At 36.7% G+C, this 23,968-nt stretch overlaps 1 protein-coding gene across 1 annotated transcript in view; it reads left to right on the top strand.

Annotated features, from left to right (window-relative positions):
- LOC149778568 (uncharacterized) overlaps positions 1 to 23,968 on the top strand; it is a 70,316-nt gene that overhangs the window by 30,089 nt on the left and 16,259 nt on the right. The window contains exons 5-6 of the mRNA XM_089938503.1: positions 21,271 to 21,339; positions 23,305 to 23,404. Coding sequence (XP_089794629.1) covers positions 21,271 to 21,339; positions 23,305 to 23,404 — 169 coding nt within the window. The remainder of the gene's footprint in view (positions 1 to 21,270; positions 21,340 to 23,304; positions 23,405 to 23,968) is intronic.

The raw sequence follows: 23,968 nt of genomic DNA on the forward strand, positions 1-23,968 counted from the left end.
CCTCTGAATCCTGCTTTTTCGGCTGTTTTTCAACCCAAATACAAACTTCACGCAATCAAGCCAACTCTAGGAGAATGGACTCCTTCCTACAGAACCATTCGTAGGGAGGAGGTAGTCATTGCAAGAATCCGAATTGGTCATACTTATATCACCCACACCCACATACTAAAAGGTGAAGAACCACCAGAGTGCGTTTCTTGCAATGAACCCATTCACTGTCAAGCACTTTATGATAGAGTGCTTTGACCTGCAACCTACGCGCGATCCTTATGACATTGTGAATGACATGAAAGAACTTTTTGATACTATAAACATCACTCGTATTATAGAGTTCCTGAAAGCCGTAAATATTTACTCTAAACTCTGACTTTTATGCTATAGTCTTGTGCAGTTTTATGCAATATATATACCGTGAATTTTAATACCTTTTCATCTTTTTTCATTAACATAGAACATTTACATCTCCCGTTGATCGGGAAGCTTTATTTTGCACCGTTACAATCTTACTGTTTATAATTTCATCCATTTGTTTTTTCATATCGCTGGTCGATATAGGACCTTTCATAAGTTTTAAAAGATTATAGAAATAACACTTTGGCGCTAAATAGCCTAACAGTGCTGATGCGCCGTTAAAAATCAGTCAATCAATCAATCAATTCTTTACGATACCACCTGGCGCCCTGTCCATTGGGAAAATGGCCCGAAACTCAAAAACATATTTACTAAAACTGTTATTATTAGTAAGTATAAACACCTAGGTAAGCATCTATTTATAGATATTAAGGCAATTTAAGTTCTAAACATATTACAATGTACCCTAAGCAGATACACTAAATCCAACTATATAAAATCACTACAATTTACAATCATGATAACAAGTACAATAATTATAGATAAAATCATGTAAGAGGAGTTTTAAAAATATAGATATACATAACATACCATTGCAAACAACAAAGAAGGCTTCTTCTCCGGCCAAAACAACATCATCAGCAGTGGAATCGGGGTCTTGCTACCTGGAATGATTGCTTGTTGACTCTTCATGAAGAAATATTTGCAGATATTTAGGCCTTCTATAGATTCTAATATTTTCCGTCCAACCACTGCTGCAGTGTCCACGTTGCCCAACTGAACAGATTCTTGCATTCAAGATCTGTGCCAGTTTGTCACTGTCTTTGCAGTCTCACTCCTTCATTCCTTCAATAGTTTGAAAGATTGCACCTGCAAATTACTCCATGTCATAGTTGATTTCAGTGCAGGCAGGCGTTGAATTGACCAGCACATGCCTCTTAAACTCTGACACAACTCTTCCTCGGAACAGTACTCTTGTGGTATCGATACTAAGCATTCCACAGAATATCCCACTACGTTGTAATGTATTTTCATAAAGGTTTCATACACACGTAGATCATTAGTTTCAAGATTTGCCATTTCTTGAAGCTAGACATTAACTGGCTTTGCACAGAGATTATTCCTTGCTGGATTGTCTCGTAGACGACCAGTGGAAATTCTAGTTAACAGTTTTATTCTTCCCTATGGAAACCCTACATGATGTCAATCATGTTTAGGTACTGCATCCATAATAGGCTATTTCTGTTGCATTGAATCTTTTCTTTTGTACACCTTCCAGGTCTTGCATTGACCTTATCAGTCAACATTGTATGTAACTGCATTGCAGACATATTCAATTGCAAGCATCTTTCGAAGACCAGAGCCATCCATCAGGTGTCAAATACAGATTAGAAAGCTCATGTTAGTGTTAAGTCCACGAAGTTGCAAATGAAATCAATGTTCTATGATAGTATGAGCTGTCGGTCAGAGCGGTTAGACGAAGGTTGTCACGTTATTCTTACTAGCTCGACTTTTTTAAAGATCCGTGTAGATGAAATACATGACAGATCACGTGGGTCCAACTCAGTCATAGGCAGGAATGTATTTGATGCTGACCATACTTGATTTCCTTGCTGAATAATTTTTATAAAACCTAACCAAGTGTGCGTTGCCATTATTATTGCCTAAGCATATTCCTATGTACGCCCTTGCAGAGCTCAAATTATAGTTTTGTAGCAGTGAGGTCAGCAAATGTGACGATTTCGCGTGCCTTTGGAAAGTTATACTTTTGTCCTTTACAGAGTGACCCTACGTTGAGCAAGTCATTAACCTCTACCTCACCGCCCTTTAAATTCATTTTAAATTTATACGGAAAAATCCGTAACAGGGTAAATCACTTTTGCTCAATAGAATAAATTATATATTCATTCAGTTTTTACAGGGATAAATAGATTATTATAAAGATATTTTTTAAAAAGTTGTGGTCGAATACTTAATAAAAAGCTATATTTTGTGGAAAACGTAACCCTACAAAATATGAAAATTTATATTTCCGCACCAATATTTTCCTATACCTTTAGTATCTTAATTTGTTGATCTTACCAAACGTATTGTGCAAAAAACATTTTATTGCAGAAAAGTTCTCGATTACCTTGTCCCTCTGAATTTGCATTTACTTTTCCTCTCTTTGAATTTGCATTTCTTTCTCATCTCCCCCGTATGCATTTAACTTCCTTCAATTAATTTTGCTCTGCCTCTTTTCTTCATCTTACTTTCTTAACGTCTTTACTCTCTTCCTCTCTCTTTTCTCTCCCTCTCTCTCTCTCTCAATCTCTCTCTCTCTCTCTTGTTCTCTTCCCCTGCTGGTCCGGGGTTGTAGAATTGGCCCGACGTGCCTCGCTACGTGTCGTAAAAGGCGACTAAGTAGAGGCAACCTGTTTACCGTCGGTTGCGTCCCCTGTCGGGGGGAGAAAGGATCCTGGTAGTTGAGCAGAGGCTTTCCATGCAATACACTACTTTGGCCTCTAATTCTCTTAGACGGGTGGTCGGGATGGGCCCGGTTGCGACAAATCGGCAGGTCACGCCTACCCCTAGGAAGTCTTTATTAACTCTCTCACCTTTTTTATCTTTCTCCTTGTATCTCTCTTGATACCACCATTGCCTCTATATTCTATTCCTTTATCTTTCCCTTTTCGAAGTCTTAGAAGACTTCCTAGAAGACGGTGGCTTAACGGGTCAATCGGGGGTGGGGGTGTAATTTACCGATCTTAGAAATTGGCGACTTCAGGGTCAATCAAAGGTAATTTTGTCAACTGAGTATGGCATCTGTGTATCCCTGGCACTTGAAAAGTGTCCCCTTGTTGGGCTCCTTGGTAGATGGGGAGCACGGGTGCTGGATTTTTATTCAAGCCATCATGGATAATTCCACAAAAAAAATAAACGTACCAAAACTGGATCAGAGTTGGATGATGAGCCATGTAGTGTGGAATCCTTTCCTCGCTTCAAGGTCATCCAATCGAAAGACGAGACTAAACCACTTGCTGCACTATCGCCATTTATAGTCCAAAAGACTATACATGGATTAGTCGGCAAGCCGAAAAGTGTCAAAAAACTGACATCAGGCGGCCTACTTGTAGAGTGTGACCGCAAAGCACATGCTGAAAATATCCTAAATATTAAGAATTTTCACTATATTCCAGTAACCTGTTTCGCCCACTCTACACTTAATAGATCAAAAGGCGTCATTCGTTGCCGTGACCTACCTGGAGTCAGCGACAAAGAAATTGACGAGGGGATGAAAAATGAAGGTTTCACTGCAGTCCGCAGAATTTGCATCAAACGAAACAACAATCTGCAGGACACCAACACTATTATACTCACCTTCAATAAGCCAACAGTACCTAAAGTGGTCAACGTTGGAATCCTACAAGTTAAGGTTCAGGTATACATACCAAATCCCTCCGATGTTACAAATGTCAAAAATACGGTCATCATGAAGACAGATGCTCTAGAAGTCAAATATGCGGCCGATGCAGCGACCCCTCCCATCGGGAATCAGAGTGCAAAGCCACTCCGCCTTGAGTCAACTGCGGCAAGGAACACTATGCCAGTTCAAGGGAATGCGACACATGGAAACAGGAGAAGGAATTCAAGAGGGTTAAATACACGTCCAACATCCACTATCCAGAGGAGATTGTTCAAGCTTTCTCACTCCCCGGCCCATCCTTCTCAACTTTAGTGAAGAGCAGTCAAAAAGCAACGAAAGACGCACAAACTCAAACAGACCGACCTGAATCCCACTCCAATTCGAACATCCCGCACTACAAACCCCAGAAAAACTCAACATCGACGCAAACAACACTCAACAATACTCCACCACCAAGATCACCAAATGGCAAGAAAATGTCACAAACAAATAGGCAGTAAAAGGGGTCTGATGACCCAATAAAGCTGCACAACAGGTTTGGAGACTTAGAGGACATGGATGGAGAAGAATCTGCTCCATGTCCTCAAGGTAGCTCCAGACCTAACAACAAAAAATACACCCCCGTACTTCCTCCAGATAACTAACCAAACAGATTGCCTCCGCGAAAGGTCTAACCTAGCTCCAGAATCTTCAATATAAAGTTGTAATGAAGAACACCATTTTACAATGGAACTGTAGAGGACTTAAAGCCAACTACCATGATATTCTTCTGCTTTTAAACGAACATGATCCTGCAGTACTATGTCTTCAGGAAACATTTTTGAAAAATACAGATAATATCACACTTAAAAACTACTCCCTGTTTAACAACTACTCTCAAAATGTTGACAGAGCCTCAGGAGGAGTCTCTGTTATTGTGAACAACAGAGCCCCTCATAGCGTCATCCCTTTAAACACAAATTTACAAGCCATTGCTGTAAGCGTTACTCTTCATCGAGTGATTACATTTTTTTGCTCTATTTACTTAGCACCAAACACTAACCTAGTTCCAAACGAATTAGACACCCTTGTTCTACAGCTTCCCGCGCCATTTATTTTACTCGGGGATTTTAATGCCCATAACATTTTATAGGGATCAAATCATATAAGTGACAGAGGTCACTAAGTTGAAGACTTTATTTCTAGACACGATCTGTGTCTATATAACACCAAAACACCGACATATTTACACCCAGGCACGGGTACATACACATGCATCGATTTGACAATTTGTTCTCCTTCGCTGCTTTTGGACTATGAATGGAAGGTCGCTGATGACCTTCACAGCAGCGATCTCTTCACAATCTCCCTTGTAAATCATAACTCTACAATTGATTCCACAATGGAATTTAAAAAAGGCCGACTGGGCCAAGTTTGAAACACTCTGTAAAACTAGGATGAATGAGGATACAGTTTTCAATGTTAACGACCCCATTCAGCATTTTACATCAATTTTAACCGACATTGCACAAGAATCTATCCCCAAGTCCTCAACAAACTGTAAAACAAACCTAAAGTCTTGGCTCACTAAGGAATGTAAGGAAGCCATACGACAACGCAGAGAAGCATTGAAAGAATTTAGCGATCATCCGACGCCCGAGAATTTAAGTAAATATCGTATTCTCCGGGCCAAAGCTCGCCGCACAATCAAAAAAAGCAAACGAACATCATGGAAGAAATATGTTTCCTCTTTAAACTATCGTTCCTCAATTAAGAAAGATTGGGACACGATCCGCAAAACAAACGGAAAGAGAAAACAATACTTTCCGCCATATGAAACTGAACAGTAACAATTTTAGCTCAAAACGTGACATAGCAAATGTTCTTCCTGGTACATTCTCTAAAAATTCCGCATCATCAAATTATTCCGAAGCCTTCCAAAAATTGAAAACTCAAAAAGAAAAGTCACGTTTAAAATTCACATCCAACAACTCGGAAAGTTACAACCAACTGTTTTCACTCTCAGAACTTATGGAGGCTTTAGATAAGTCCAATGATACTGCAGAAGGGCCTGACGAAATACATTACAAGTTTTTAAAACATCTTCCAGAATCATCGTTAACATCTCTTTTGAAACTCTTCAATGATTTATGGATTACTGGTAATCTACCTAAGATATGGAAAGAAGCAACAGTAATAACAATTCCCAAACCCGATAAAGTTAGCGAAGATCATACCAACTATCGACCTATCACACTCACAAGATGCATGTGCAAAACAATCGAACGAATGATCAATTCTCGGCTTGTATGGTACCTGGAAACTAACAATTTAATATTTCCTTTCCAAAGTGGCTTTCGTTATGGACGGAGCACCAACGATCATCTGGTTAGACTAGAAACATTCATTCGCGATGCATTTATCAAGAAAGAACATTTAGTAGCGGATTTCTTTGATTTAGAAAAGGCCTATGACACAACATGCAATTACTGGATACTAAAAGACCTGCACGATCTAGGTCTAAAAGGCCGTCTGCCCTCTTTCATAACCAACTTCCTCTCCGACAGAGAATTCAAAGTACGAGTGGGCTCTACTCTCTCAGATTTGCACGAGCAACAAATCGGTGTGCCCCAGGGCAGTATTTTATCTGCGACACTTTTCAATATCAAAATAAATAACATCACCAAGTGTTTGACTCCTGGTGTGGATTGCTCACTATGTGTTGATGATTTTCTCATATGTTATCGGTCAAAGCACATGCATACAATTGAAAGACAACTACAGCAAAATATAAAGAAGATTCAAAATTGGGCTAGTACGAACGGCTTGAAATTCTCAAAATCAAAAACGGTATGCATGCATTTCTGTCAGTTACGACGACACCACGAAGAACCTCACCTCACGCTGGACGGAACACCTTTTTCCAGTTGTTGAGGAAACAAAATTTTTGGGTATTGTCTTCGACAGAAAACTGACTTTTATTCCACACCTAAAAAACTTGAAAACCAAACGCTTAAAAGCGCTTGACCTACTCAAAGTAGTAGCGCACACTGACTGGGGTGCTGATAGAAAAGTCATCCTGAATTTATATAGAACGTTTATTCGCTCTAAACTAGACAATGGTTGCGTTGTGTATGGTTCAGCCCGAAAGTCATATCTTAAAATGCTTGATCCAATTCATCACCAGGGAATAAGACTGGCTCTGTGAACATTTAAAACATGTCCGTGTGAAAGCCTACTAGCTGAATCGAACGAACCACCGTTATCGTTTCGTAGAGAAATGCTTTCCACACAGTATGCACTCAAATTAAAAGCAAACCCTCTGAATCCTGCTTTTTCGGCTGTTTTCCAACCCAAATACTAAACCTTGTACGAAAATGAACCAAACGCCACACCTTCCTTTGGCATTAGAATATCATCCAGCCTTGACAGTACAAAAATTGATCTTTCTAAAATTCACAAAACGTCCATCTCCGAAACACCAAACTGGCTACTTAAACAACCAAAAGAACTTTTTACGCTACACGATGGAAAAATATCTGAGACAAACCCTTCTGTCTTCCACAACTGTTATCAAGAACTCCTCACCGAATTTAAAAACTACACAAGAATTTATACCGACGGATCAAAGGATGAGGAAAAGGCTGCTGCAGCCTTCGTCTGTGGAAATCACACAACGCAAGTTTGCTTGTTAAATGGAACATCAATTTTTTTCAGCCGAAATCAGAGCAATGGACCTTGCTCTGCAACATATAGCAAGCAAAAGTATTTTAAACAGTATCATCCTCTCCGACTCACTATCAGTATTTCAGTCACTACATAATAGAAAACTGGAGAATCCATTATTGAAAACATACTCGTCAAAAATACCGTGATGAGTATCTCCCACGATATAATATATTGCTGGTTACCTAGCCATATTGGTATTAAAGGTAACGAAAAAGCTGATCGGGCTGCTAAAATGGCCCTTACTCTAGAACCATCTGATTTTAAAATACCGTATACTGATTTTAAACCTTGTATCAGAAAATTCTTTCGTCAGAAGTGGCAGTCATCATGGAATGATGCTGTAAATAACAAACTTCATGCAATCAAGCCAACTCTAGGAGAATGGACTCCTTCCTACAGAACCATTCGTAGGGAGGAGGTAGTCATTGCAAGAATCCGAATTGGTCATACTTACATCACCCACTCCCACATACTATAAGGTGAAGACCCACCAGAGTGCGTCTCTTGCAATGAACCCATTCACTGTCAAGCACTTTATGATAGAGTGTTTTGACCTGCAACCTACGCGCGATCGTTATTACATTGTGCATGACATGAAAGAACTTTTTGATACTATAAACATCACTCGTATTATAGAGTTCCTGAAAGCAGTAAATATTTACTCTAAACTCTGACTTTTATGCTATAACCTTGTGCAGTTTTATGCAACAAATATACCGTCCCATTTTAATACCTTATCATCATTTTTCATGAACTTAGAAGAATTACATCTCCCGTTGATCGGGAAGCTTTATTTTGCACCGTTACCATCTTACCGTTTTAATTTCTACTATGTTTTTTATATCGCTGGTCGATATGAGACTTTTTATAATTTTTAATTTCTAAATAGCCTTACAGTGCTGATGCGCCGTTAAAAATAATCAATCAATCAATCAATCAATCAATCAATCTCTGCATATGTTTGTCTCTCCTTTCCCTCTTTCTGAAGGTTTCTTTGCATCTTTTTTTCTAAACATGAAGCTTTATTACTTCCGATTCAACCTGATCTTGTTCACTGCAATTTATTTAATTTCCTATCAAAACCAATTACATTGTCTTTATAAACACAAATAAATATCACCCAGATTTACTTTCCCAGCAAAGACTGGACTATAATATTCTTAATTTCTTGCTTTGTGAAATATGCGTTTACTTTTGAAATATCATAACGTCTGGCAGGCAATCTCAAGCAACTCGTCGTTTTGAACATACTCCAAGCCTTCTGAGCAGGATTTGAACGGTGAAACCTATTGGTTTGACTTCAGATTTCTTCAGTGTTTAGTAGGGACGAAGCCAAATGAACTTGTCAAGACAATTTTAAAACGTTTCAAAGAAATCCTGTCCGAGCCTCCGCGTCTTATTCCGACTGGAAGGTTTAAAAGCAGGTAAAAGAAAAGATGTGACACCAACAGTGTAAGTAAAGTTCAAAACAGGTCTTAATTTTATATAATACAAACTATAAGCTCATAAAACACTTGCAGTATTATGATTTAAATCACAAATAGTCTTAATTGTTATATCAATGGTTCGAAAGAACAGAATAGTCCAAGTTAATTCAAATCGTCTTGAATGTCCTGATATAACAAAGATTGATTATTCTGATGTGTCAAGTGTCAAAGACACTCTGGATTTTGTATATATATATATATATATATATATATATATATATATATATATATATATATATATATATATATATCCAGAATGTCTTTGAATTAGTTATCAATAACCCCAAGGTAGAGTTTTAGTCCTTATGTGTAACCTTATAATTCCCATCAATAATTCAAAAAAATATCCCTCTCAAACTGTATCCATAGGCAGCTATAACTTTTGAGAATAGATTCCAAAATACCGATACAAAACATTATTGTTCTTACCAAAATCGTTCTATATACATTTCCTACTTGACCGATGACGCAACAGACTGTTCAGGAATTCATTAAGTGTTAGTAAATCCTAACGGAAAATTCATTCAATTATCGACATGTGCGCTACCAGAAAATTCAAAGTTCATAAACAAAGTTAGGCATTGAATTCAAATTTTAATAAACATCTTAAAAACATGACACAGATTAGGTAGGTAAAACCTTCATTAATACAACCTTCAATCACGGACACAATATAAGTACACAATATTAATTATATAAACATAACAAGATATAAACAAATTTTTATTTAAGTCTAGTGGGTAGTACAATAGGCCATTTACTTGAGCTCAAAAGCAGTGTAAATATTACTAGACTAATCAATGGAGGTTTTTATTAAATATCACGGAATCCGTCCAATACTGGAATCAAATCACATATAAAATTTGAATTGTCCGACGGGCAGTCGAAACAGTCAAAGATGATGCATCTAGTAAACCTGCGTATGTGCTTTCTAATAATAACAACAATAATGGTAAACATCCTCATTATTATTATAAACATAATATTATACGTTAAGCCTTGCATCATTTTGTATAGTGAAATATTAATGTAAATGAGACATATCCTTCTCATTTTCTACCCATTACATTCCAGAATTGCAATTTAATAATTGTCTTGTTCCCTCTTATATGAGCATAATTTTTATAGATAGGAATACTTTCATTAGGAAGAATGCATATGATCTAATTTCCTTCGCACTTTGCACTAGCAATGTTTAGTCCTAAGTACGCATTGTTCAAAGTGTGAACAAGAATAATCATCCAGGAAATATTATAAGCGGTCAAATGTTATACACAAATAGCTGCATGATGTCACATATGAGGTCATGTGTCCATTCATTTATCCAAATCCATATATAAGCACCATGCGAGAAACGTTCCACAGAAAACTTGTTTAATAAACTGAGTGATGAAGCTTCTGATGCTTTTAAAGCTATACAAAGAGTGTTAATACTTTCCAAACTTTTTCTACGTATTTGAACTAGCACTATTGGCATTCAGTATGGGGTTAGATTTAAAATGTTCAACGTTTTCGAAGAAAGAAAGAATAATAAAAACGTAAATAAGTAAAAATAGTAGAAAAAAGAAGAAAGTGGAAATATGTATACGCCAATACGCTTTTGCAGAAGACTTCAGATCATAATGGTCGTTGTTAATGTGACTTAAATCCGGTCGATGGAGTTACCATTGCCGTCATGAGTGGAGAGAGTGTTTGTAATGGTTGCAGTATAACGTATAACAGTAGTTGTTGTTCCGGAGGCAATGAAAACTTTCCATGCACGGTTTTAATGGTTTTGTTTAGCGACATGATCCCCTTATAAAACTAATGCATTATTATTATTATTATTATTATTATTATTATTATTAGAAATTATTATTAGTATTATTATAAGTAGTAGTAGTATTTTTCTATAAGACTTGATTCATCTTTAATAATGCAAAATATTGGATTACAGGAAAGAACACAAAAAATGTCATTCAGTATCAGATCAAGGGAGCATTAAAAGGTGGGTCACTTCAAAACTAATATGACAATGGGTTTGTCTTTTGTTGTTTTTCTTAAAAGTTCCTGTCACACAGAAATATATAATATCAGAGAAGCTGCATTTTAGGCTGACTGATAGTATGTCCCAAGTGACAGTGAAAATGTGTTATTCAATAGTGATACAAAAGTTGACTCTGTAATACAACAGTAAAGAGTGTGTGAGGAACGGATGTACATGCCAGTGAGTCAATTAACTAACGCTATGAGCAATGAGGAACGCAAAAAAAAGGTTCTGGCTTAATTTGCCTTCATACAGATAAAGTGCAGTTGTGTATACTTGGAATCATTCTTCTACCTTTTCTATGATATCCCATCTGTCACTGGGAATGTGCTCAATTGGCTCCGTTTTAGAACTTATTATTAAGACTATTATTAATAATGTCGGCACATATGTAAACATCTACTTATAGATCCTATATTTTAATAGAGCCAGTTCACGTACACTTTAATAAAATAACAAAAGATATTCTATACAGTTTATAACCTCGAATAAAAATACAAACATTAATTAAAATCATGTACCAAGAGTTTGAAATTATATATATATATATATATATATATATATATATATATATATATATATATATATATATATATATATATATGTGTGTGTGTGTGTGTGTGTGTGTGTGTGTGTGTGTGTGTGTGTATGTGTGTGTTCTTTAGAATGAAAGCAGCATTTGCTTTATTTGTAGACCACAATGATTCCATTAATAATATAAAAGATGATACGAAGGTTCTTCACGAGGGACCTCCTATGTCAGGTGTCTATCTCTCTATATATCTACCGACCTATTCCTCTGTTTCTATCTATCTGTCTATATTTATATAAGAGTGTATGTATTCATGTATTTAATTACTATTCGTATATTTATTAGACTTATTTATAGCTCCAACCACGCACAAACACACACACACATATTTCGGATCAGTTAGATTTTATACAACTCTAAGAACAGCTTCACCAGCCACCCTCGCTGATACTATTTTCGAACAATACGAAATTAAATGTGTCAAGATTTAAATAATTGCTGGGCCACTCAGTCAAGAGGGTATTTTTTACAAACTACTAGACCGATCAGATTACGAAGAGAAAAAGCGATCACAAAAAAATATGAAATCACTACATATCATAGATAACAGTTTGATGATGCTACATTTACTTGATTTCACAAGTTTAATATGAACACATCAATGTTGGCAGACAAAGGTAATGTGTTATATTTGAGATCAAATCTGGTTTGTATCATACTGTACCATTAAGAGAACAAAGTTGCACGTGTACTTATTTCGAGATTTTAAAACAAGAAGAAAAGGAAAAAGGAAATGCAAACGCAATGCCATAGGAGGAAAGAATAGAGCACCTTTTTGATGAGGGTAATTACACAAGTATGTATTCAGCTTAGAATGCAATATTCTTTGAAGATATTTTAAATTATGCATCGTCAATCAGCACTCAGTCGCCAAATTAGGAGTCACAGTTTATGGGGAATGATGTTTTTGTTTCAAACTGCAAATGCTAGTCGATTGATGAATCAGCTGTTTTAGAATCAACAACATAGAATGGGAGAAATCTTTTATACGTCAAAAAGTATTCAAGAAGCGTGGCAACATTATGGCACGTTTAAATGGATGTTTAAGGCTGTCCTAAAGTTGGCTTGTTGACAATTGATCAGACATAATGTATTGTACATCGCTATGATACATCCGGTCGTGTTTGTAATGAAAAGGAAAGAAATCGGAACAATTTTTGTAATTCGTGTAATGCTTTCATAGAGTATGGATTGCAGGCCTTTTCTTTAAATTGTACAAATGTGGTATATTAGGCAACGCGCTCGACTAGCTGTACGATTAGCCGCATAACAGAGCATAGTGTTGTTCGAAAAGATTGCAACGATAAAATTGATAGAAATGGAACCTGGAGAAGAGACATTACAGTAATATTATGATTAAGGTTCTTAAACAATGTTAGTTTTCCCCAAAACGCCTTGATAACTTAAAATATATTGGACGTTGAGCGAACATACAAAATGTATTCTGGCATGATTATTCATGCAAAGAGTATATTTTTCATTTAAAAGACCACATTTCGTGAGTATTCAGACGTTGTGTGGAACAATTGTGCTAAGGAGGAAATCACCTTCATCAGAAGTTAACACTGAGACTGCAATTAGCGCCAACTTAGACAACGTGCTAAACAAGATAATAAATTGTCCTTAAAAAGGAACCAGCGTGTTATTAAAGATGGGGGATACGAACAATGGAGAGAAAATGTGACTGGTGGTTCACAGGAAATATCTTAGGTCCCCGTCTCTTACTGATATAAATATTTACACATCTATTTTTCTAGTTTTCTAGACCTTACCTGTTGTTATATAAACGTTGATAATGTCGACACAGCACCAATTAACGTCAGTAATAATCTTTCAGCCATTATCTCTTGATGCAGAACACGATTCCCTGCTAACACTTCTAATAACACTGCAACAATGCTTATATGGACGACGAATAGGTTTCAAGCTCTTATTGTCAAACTTGGATTTGTTTCCTTACACTATTATTTTCATTAGTCTTCCCAAACAATGGTAGTTGATCCGAACATATATTTGATAAGCTCGGGAAAGACTGAATTTCTTGCAAAATTATATTAATTTTGATTTATTTGATTATTAATTTTAAGTCCATTATACCTTGCCTTGAACATATATATATATATATATATATATATATATATATATATATATATATATATATATATATATATATATATATATATATATATATATATATATATTGCACACACGAGGACAGTTATAGAGTATGCAGACAATTTGTGTAATATTATACCAGAAAAGAAGAATACCGTCTAGAAGAAGATAGCATTGAGGTCTCAATTAGCAATCATGTTATCATTAAGGGATTGCAAATCATTGGAATAACGCATCTTTAAAAACAAGTATTTTTTTATAATTTTGTATATAGACTGTTTCCTGAAATTTCTTTCTAACTTTGTTTCTGATAGAAATAAACCTGCAGATACTTTACGAAAGTACGACTTGAAACCATTTGTTACAGTAAAAACAAATATTATATCCATAATTCTTTGTTTCTCCAATAATCCATAGCTGGATTCAAGTCCCAGCTAATTTCAGAAAATGTAAGTGAACTCGTAACTTTAAAATATTAAGAAATGACTATCGCTATAATATTCCTGTAAGTAGTAATTACAGCAAACATTATTTAGGATTTATCATACTATATAACACTATTTATTATTATATAGCTGGATTCAAGCCCCAGCTCATTTCATAAAATGTAAGTGAACTCGTAAATTTAAAATATTAATAAATGACTATCGCTTTAATATTCCTGTAAGTAGTAATTACAGCAAACATTATATAGGATTTATCATACTATATAACACTATTTATTATTATATCTTCAAGAATAGACACGTATTCAAATGACATACATTTGCTCTCATACATATAAAGTGCAGTTGTGTATACTTGGAATCATTCTTCTACTTTTTCTATGCAAAATTAGACATTTTTTTATTGCAAAACACCTAATATTTTTCACATTACCAATTAAAACAGCCGTTGTTTTCTATGCAGACCAGGACGTTTCCAGAAATAACAAAAATAAGCAGATGGTGCCCAAAGAACAAGATTATAAAATTTAAACAATTTAATTATCAATTATCAAAGTTACAAATGAAAATGTGAGAGTAACAGTATTATGAAATGAGTCCAAACTAGTCCTGATAAAGGTCTATGAAAGTCCTAAATGAATAAAAAGTTCCTTATCAAACATTTCTTGTCCTCCAGGAAACGTAATGTTGTTAGATCTTAATTCATTTGAATAAATTATAAAAGTTTCAGACTAATATTATTGTCCCAATAATGACCACTTTCTATTTCCATTGTACAGTCCAAACAAATGTTTTTCCTCTCTGATTGATTGATTGATTGATTGATTGATTGATTTTTAACGGCGCATCAGCACTTTTAGGCTATTTAGCGCCAAACAAAGTGTTATTTGTATAATCTTTTAAAACTTATAAAACGTCCTATATCGACCAGCGATATAAAAGAACAAATGGTTGAAATTAAAAAAGGTAAGATGATAACGGTGCAAAATAAAGCATCCCGATCAACGGGAGATGTAAAAAAGATGAATAGGTATTAAAATGGGACGGTACATATATTGCATAAAACTGCACAAGGTGATAGTATAAAAGTCAGAGTTTAGAGTAAATATTTACGGCTTTCAAGAACTCTATAATACGAGTGATGTTTATATTATCAAAAAGTTCTTTCATGTCATGCACAATGTAATAACGATCGCGCGTAGGTTGTAGGTCAAAGCACTCTATCATAAAGTGCTTGACAGTGAATGGTTCATTGCAAGAAACGCACTCTGGTGGGTCTTCACCTTTTAGTATGTGGGTGTGGGTGATATAAGTATGACCAATTCGGATTCTTGCAATGACTACCTCCTCCCTACGAATGGTTCTGTAGGAAGGAGTCCATTCTCCTAGAGTTGGTTTGATTGCATGAAGTTTGTTATTTACAGCATCATTCCATGATGCCTGCCACTTCTGACGTAAGAACTTTCTAATACAAGGTTTAAAATCAGTATATGGTATTTTAAAATCAGATGGTTCTTGAGAAAGGGCCATTTTAGCAGCGCGATCTGCTTTTTCGTTACCTTTAATACCAATGTGGCTAGGTAACCAACAGTATATTATTTTGTGGGAGACGCTCAGCTCGGTATTTTTTACGAGTAAGTTTTTCAATAATGGGTTTTCCAGTTTTCTATTGTGTAACGACTGGAGTACTGATAGCGAGTCGGAGAAGATGATAGTGTTTAAAATACGGTTCTTTTCTATATGTTGCAGAGCAAGGTCTATTGCTCTGATTTCGGCTGTAAAAATTGATGCTCCATTTGATAAGCGAACTTGCGTTGTGTGATTTCCACAAACAAAGGCTGCAGCAGCCTTTTCCTCATCCTTTGATCCATCAGTGTAAATTTTGGTGTAGTTTTTAAATTCGGTGAGGAGTTCCTGGTAAGAGTTGTGGAAGATAGAAGGGTTTGTTTCGGACTTTTTCCTATCGTGTAGCGTAAAACGTACTTTTGGTTGTTTAATTAGCCAGGGTGGTGTTTCTGAGATGGATGTTTTCTGAATTTTTGAAAGATCTATATTGGTAGTGTCAAGGCTGGATGATATTCTAATGCCAAAGGAAGGTATGGCGTTTGGTTTATTTTCGTATAAAGTTTTGTATTTGGGTTGAAAAACAGCCGAAAAAGCAGGATTCAGAGGGTTTGATTTTAATTTGAGAGCATACTGTGCGGAAAGCATTTCTCTACGATGCGATAACGGTGGTTCATTCGCCTCAGCTAGAAGGCTTTCACACGGGGATGTTTTAAATGCTCCCAGAGCCAGTCTTATTCCCTGATGGTGAATTGGATCAAGCATTTTAAGATACGATTTTCTGGCAGAACCATACACAACGCAACCATAGTCTAGTTTGGAGCGAATAAACGTTCTGTATAAATTTAGGATGACTTTTCTATCAGCACCCCAGTCAGTGTGCGCTACTACTTTAAGCAGGTTAAGTGCTTTTAAGCATTTAGCTTTTAAGTTCTTTAGGTGTGGAATAAAGGTCAGTTTTCTGTCAAAGATTATACCTAAAAATTTGGTTTCCTGAACAACTGGAATAGGTGTTCCATCCAGCGTGAGGTACGGTTCATCGTGATGTTTTCGTAACTGACAGAAATGCATGCATATCGTTTTTGATTTTGAGAATTTGAAACCGTTTGCATTGGCCCAATTTTGAATTTTGTTTATATTTTGCTGGAGTTGTCTTTCAATTGTATGCATGTGCTTTGACCTATAACATATTAGAAAATCATCAACGTATAACGAACAATCCACACCAGGAGTCAAACACTTGGTGACGCTATTAATTTTGATGTTAAAGAGCGTCACAGATAAAATACTGCCCTGGGGCACACCCATCTCTTGCTCGTGCAGATCTGAGAGGGTAGAGCCCACTCGTACCTTGAATTCTCTGTCGGAGAGAAAGTTGGATATGAAAGAGGGCAGACGGACTTTTAGACCTAGATCGTTCAGGTCATTTAGTATCCCGTACTTCCATGTCGTGTCATAGGCCTTTTCTAAATCAAAGAAAACCGCTACTAAATGTTCTTTCTTAATAAATGCATCGCGAATGAATGTTTCCAGTCTAACCAGATGATCATTGGTGCTCCGGCCATATCGAAAGCCACTTTGGAAAGGAGATATTAAATTGTTAGTTTCCAAATACCAGACAAGCCGAGAATTGATCATTCGTTCCATTGTTTTGCACACACAGCTTGTGAGTGCAATTGGTCGATAGCTGTTGGGGTCTTCGCTATCTTTACCGGGTTTGGGGACTGGTATTACAGTTGCTTCTTTCGAGATTTTTGGTACATTACCAGTAATCCATAAATCATTGAAGAGTTTCAAAAGAGATGTTAATGATGATTCTGGAAGGTGTTTCAGAAACTGGTAATGTATCTCGTCAGGCCCAGCGGATGTATCATGGGCCTTATCTAAAGCCTCCCTAAGGTCCGATAGTGAGAACAATTGATTATAACTTTCCGAGTTGTTGGATTTGAATTTTAAACGTGACTTTTCTTTTTGAGTTTTAAGTTTTTGGAAGGCTTCTGAATAATTAGATGATGAGGAATTTTTCGAGAAACTGTCAGCAAGAATATTTGCAATGTCACGTTTTGAACTAAAGTTGTTATTGTTCAGTGTCAGATGTCGGAGAGGGTTTTGCTTTCTCTTTCCGTTTATTTTGCGTATAGTGTCCCAAACTTTTTTAACAGAGGAACGAGAGTTTAAAGAAGAAACATACTTCTTCCATGATGCTCTTTTACTTTCTTTGATTATGCGGCGAGCTTTGGCCCGGGCAATGCGATATATATTTAAGTTTTCGGGCGTCGGTTGATTATTAAATTTCCTTAATGCTTCTCGGCGTAGTTTAATGGCTTCCTTACATTCCTTAGTGACCCAAGGTGTTTGGGTTCTTTTACAATATGGCGAGGACTTGGGAACGGATTCTTCTGCAATCTCTATTAAAATAGATGTAAAATGCTGAATGGTGTCGTCAACATTGAAAACTGTATCCTCATTCAGCCTAGTTTTACAAAGTGTTTCAAACTTGGCCCAGTCGGCCTTCTTTAAATTCCATTGTGGAATTACTTCATCGACTGTAGAGTTAAGATTTACAAGGAAGATTGGGAAGTGATCGCTGCTGTGAAGGTCATCAGCGACCTTCCATTCATAGTCCAAAAGCAGAGAAGGAGAACAAATTGTCAAATCGATGCATGTGTATGTACCCGTGCCTGGGTGTAAATATGTAGGTGTTTTTGGTATTATATAGACACAGATCGTGTCTAGAAATAAAGTCTTCAACTTTGTGACCTCTGTCACTTATATGATTTGATCCCCATAAAATGTTATGGGCATTAAAATCCCCGAGTAAAACAAAGGGTGCGGGAAGCCGTTGAACAAGATTGTCGAGTTCGTTTGGTACTAGGTTAGTGTTTGGTGGTAAATAAATAGAGCAAAATGTAATCACTCGATTTAGAGTGACGCTTACAGAAATGGCTTGTAAATTGGTGTTTAAATGAATGAAGCTATGAGGAGCTCTGTTGTTTACAATAACAGAAACTCCTCCTGATACCCTATCAACATTTGGAGAGCAGGTGTTAAACAGGGAGTAGTTTTTAAATGTGATATTGTCTGTATCTTTCAAGAATGTTTCTTGAAGGCATAGTACCGCAGGATCATGTTCGTTTAAAAGCAGGAGAATATCATTGTAATTTGCTTTAAGTCCTCGACTTGTATGATAGTGTTTTTCATTATAAATTTAAATTAAAGATTGTGGAGGTAGGTTAGACCTTTCGCAGAGGGAATTTGTTTTGTTCTTTCTCTGGAGGAAGTACGGGGGTGAATTTTTTGTTTGTAGGTCTGGAGTTCCCTTGGGCGCATGGAGCAGATTCTTCTGCATCCATGCTCTCGATGTCTCCAAACCTGTTATAAAGTTTGATGGGGTCATCTGACCCCTTTTGTTGCCTGTTTCCGTGAGATTTTTTACTCTTTGGTGATTTAGGTTGTTGGGTATTATTAAATGTAGTCAGAGTAGATGCCGTATTTTTCTGTGCTTGGTAATGGGGGGTGTTTGAATTTGGTGTTGAATCGGGTGCTTCTGTTTGTGTTTGAGCGTCCTTCGTTGTTTTAGGATTGCTCTTCACCACAGTGGAGAAGGATGGGCCAGGATGGGCTGTTTTTGCCTGTACAATTTTTCTGGCTTCTGGATAGAGAATATTATTTGTGTATTTTTCCCTCTGAAATTCCTTCTCCTATTTCCAGGTATCGCAATCCTTGGAATTTGCGTGGTGCTCTTTTCCGCAGTTGACACAATGCGGAGTTGCTCTACAATCAGATTCCTGATGAGCATTGTCTCCGCATCGGCCACATATTTGGCTCTTGGAGCAGCGGTCTTCGTGATGGCCGTATTTTTGACACTTATAACACCGAAGGGTTTTGGGAATGTAAATCTCTACCTTTACTTGCAAAAAGCCAACTTTTACCACTTTGGGTACAGTTGGCCTGTTGAAGGTGAGTACAATGGTGTTGGTGTCCTGCAGATTGTTATTACGTTTAATACGTATTCGTCGGACTGCAGTGACACCTTCACCTTTCATTCCTTCGATGATGTCAGCGTCGGTGACTCCAGCCAAGTCACGGCAGCGAATCACGCCTTTGAACGTATTCAGTGTGGTGTGAGCGAATGAGGTTACTGGGATATCAAAGAACGTTTTCATTTTCCTGATATTGTCTGATTGACCTCGTCGCTCACACTGAATAAGAAGACAACCCGATTTCAACTTTTTAACACTTTTGGGTGTGCCAATCGATCCTGTGATAGTCTTTTCGATGACAAATGGAGATAGTGCGGCAAGCGGTTTCGTGGCATCTTTTGACTGTATGACCATGAAGCGTGGAAATGACTCCACACTACATGGTTCATCGTCAGACTCTGATAAGGGTTTCGATCTTTTATTTTGATTTTTTTTTTTGAATTATCCATGATGGCTAGATTAAAAATTCAGCACCCGTGCTCCCCACCCACCAAGGAGCCCAACAAGGGGACACTTTTCAAGTACCAGGGATACACAAATGCCATACTCAGTTGATAAAATTACCTTTGATTGACCTTGAAGTCGCCAATTTCTAAGGTCGGTAAAATTACCCCCCGATTGACCCGTTAAGCCACCGCCTTCTAGGAAGCCTTGTAAGACTTGGAAAACGGAAAAATGAAGGAATAGAATATAGGGGCAACGGTGGTATCAAGAGAGATACAAGGAGAAAGAGAAAGAAGGTGAGAAAGTTAATAAAGACCTCCTAGGGCTCGGCGTGACCAGCCGATTTGTCGGAACCGGGCCCATCCCAACCACCCGTCTAAGAGAAGTAGAGGCCAAAGTAGTGTATTGCAGGGAAAGCCTCTGCTCAACTACCAGGATCCTTTCCTCCCCCGACACGGGACGCAACCCACGGCAAACAGGTTGCCTCTACTTAGTCGCCTTTTACGACACGTAGCGAGGCACGTCGGGCCAATTCTACAACCCCGGACCCGCAGGGGGAGTTTTTCCTCTCTAATACCTACGTGCAACATAAAACACGTCTGCAGACATACATCAAGAACACAATAAGCGTGAATGACTGCAAAAATTGGAATTTAATCACTTACTTTTCTCCTTACATACACCGTTCATTGCTACTGTACCGTGCAGTTGACCCCACGTGAGAACATACACTATTGATTTTGCTTCGAATTAAGCATACTCACATGACCTTTCACAGCCAATAGGAAAGTAAAGAATTATTCTCCGTACATCGATATCCCATCAGTCACTGGGACTCTACGCAATTAGCTCCATTTTAAATCGTAGTATTAAGACTATTTTAATAATGTCAACACATACGTAAATATCTTTTATAGATCCTATATTTTTAACAGAGCCAGTTGACGTACATTTTAATAAAATAACAAAATATATTCCATACAGTTTATAGCCTCGAATGAAAACTACAAACATTAAATAAAATCACGTAACAAGAGTTAGAAATAATATAGGTATACATAGCTCTACATATATATCTATCTACGTATATAGCTGTCTCTCTCTCAATATATATACTTCCAATGAAAGCAGCATTTGCTTTATTTGTAGACCACGATGATTCCATTCATAATAGAACAGATGATACGAAGTTTCCACACGAGGGACCTCCTATGTCAGGTCTCTCTCTCTCTCTCTCTCTCTCTCTCTATATATATATATATATATATATATATATGAGTATGTATTCATATATTTAATTACTATTTGTATATTTATTAGACTTATTTATTCCTCCAACCACACACACACACACACGCACAAACACACACACATACACACACGCACAAACACACACACACATACACACACACATATTTCGGATCCGTTAGATTTTATACAACTCTAAGAACAGCTTCACCAGCCAGCCTCGCTGATATTATTTTTGTAAAATACAAAAATGAATGTGTCAAGATTTAAATAATTGCTGGGCCACTCAGTCAAGAGGGTATTTTTTTACAAACGAAATCACTACTAGACCGATCAGATTATGAAGAGAAAAAGTGATCACAAAAAAACATATGAAATTATTACACATCATAGATAGCAGCTTGATGATGCTACATTAACTTAATTTCACAAGTTTAATATGAACACATCAATGTTGGCAAACAGAGGTAATGTATTATATTTGGGATCTGGTTGGATCATACTATACCATTAAAAGAACAATTGCACGAGTACTGATTTCAGGATTTCAAAACAAGAGGAAAACGAAAAAAGGAAATGCTACAATCCAATATTGTAGAAAAGACGTTGATTAAAGATTCAATTTAAAGATGGGATTTAGAATTGACATTGGTAACATTAGGTCTTGGGGCAAACGCTATGCCCTAGGAGGAAAGAATAAAGCACCTTTTTATGTGGGTAAATACATAAGTTTGTGTTCGGCTTAGAATGCAATATTCTTTGAAGATATTGTAAATTATGCATCGTCAATCAGCAATCGTCCACCAAATTAAGAGTCACAATTTATGGGGAATGATGCTTTTCTTTTCAAACGGCAAACGGTATTCTATGTATGAATCAGCTGTTTTATAATCAACAACATAGAATGGGAGAAATCGATCATACAAGAGAAAGTATTCAAAATTGTGGCAACATTATGGAACATTTAAATGGATATTTAAGGCTGTCCTATGGTTGGCTTGTTGGCAATTCATCAGGCATAATGCATTGTACATCGCTATGATACATCCGGTCGTGTTTGTAATGTAAAGCAAAGAAGTCGGAACAATTTTGGAAATTCATGTAATGCTTTCATAGAGTATGGATTTCTTTAAATTGTACAAACGTGGTATATTAGTCAACGCGCTCGACTAGGTGTAATATTAGCCACATAACAGAGCATAGTGTTGTTCGAAATGATTGCTCGATACAATTGATAGAAATGGAACCTGGAGAAGAGACATTACAGTAATATTATGACTAAGGTTCTTAAACAATGTTAGTTTTCCCACAAACGCCTTGATGACTTAAAAAAGATTGGACGTTTAGCGAATATACCAAATGTATTATGGCATGATTATTCATGCAACGGGTATATTTTGCATTTAAATGACTACATTTCTCGAGTATGCAGACGTTGTGTGCAACAATTGTGCCAAGGAGGAAAGCACCTTCATCAGAAGTTAACACTGAAACTGCAATTAGCGCCACCTGCAACGTGCTAAAACAAGATAAAATATTGTCCCTAAAAGGGAACCAGCGTACTATTAAAGATGGTGGATACAGAGAATGGATAGAAAATGTGACTGGTGTTGCGCAGGAAGTATCTTCGGTTCCCGACTCTTTCTGATATAAATACTTATACATCTATTTTTCTAGACCTTACCAGTTCTTATATAAACGTTGATAATGTCGATACAGCCATTGACTCTTGATACAAAACACGGTTTCTTGCTTACAATGCTAATAACACTGCAATAATGATTATATGGACGCCGGATAGGCTTTTTACTTACATAGTAGAGTTTCTCTTGTTTTTGAATAAAACATAAGAAAATAAACATCGTATTTAATGCATTTAAAAATGCATGTAGTAGGACGCCAATTGTTTGTATCTAGGATATATCAATGTTGCAGATACAACATCGATGCTGATTCTGACAATTATCCTGTTAGGCGTAGCTGTAGTTATCACGTGTTTGGTCTGTGGAATATGTGCATATAAGTCACGAAATCGGTAAGCACGGCTTCCTACCCTTCTCATATGACTTTTCACAGCGATACGCACGCACTCTCTCTATATATATTGTGAAGGATATTATTTCTTTTTAAGTTGTTTGAGTTAATGTTAATATTATTATGTTAGGAAATTCTAACAATGTAGAACGCACTGTAAACGTCAGGTCACGTCAAGTGTGTAGTTACATTACAATGCGGTGTAAAATTTACATCAGGATTGATTGCTATGTTCATAAGATCAGCTCTTTTGGTCAAGTACGCAACGCATTATTTGAATAGAGGTCATGTCAATATTGCGAATTCCTTGGAGTTCATTTGTCCCGTAGAGATATCGTAGCGTTCGTTGGCTCGAAAATGAAAAAACTATTATTGACGACCAAGATATTTAGGAGGCAAAACTAATTTAAATGCGTTCTCATTCTTCAGTTATATTCTAGTTTTGTAAGATTCGTGAGAGGCAATCTGATGTATTTATAACTTGTTCGTTGAAATTTCTGATGATATCTTTTTATTCTGAACAGACATTATCTCACTACAATGTTGTGAAATTATTGAGAGACTT

Source organism: Sinohyriopsis cumingii, chromosome 17, assembly GCF_028554795.1.
Source record: "Sinohyriopsis cumingii isolate HCF-2022 chromosome 17, ASM2855479v2, whole genome shotgun sequence".
Taxonomy (NCBI): Eukaryota; Metazoa; Mollusca; class Bivalvia; order Unionida; family Unionidae; genus Sinohyriopsis; species Sinohyriopsis cumingii.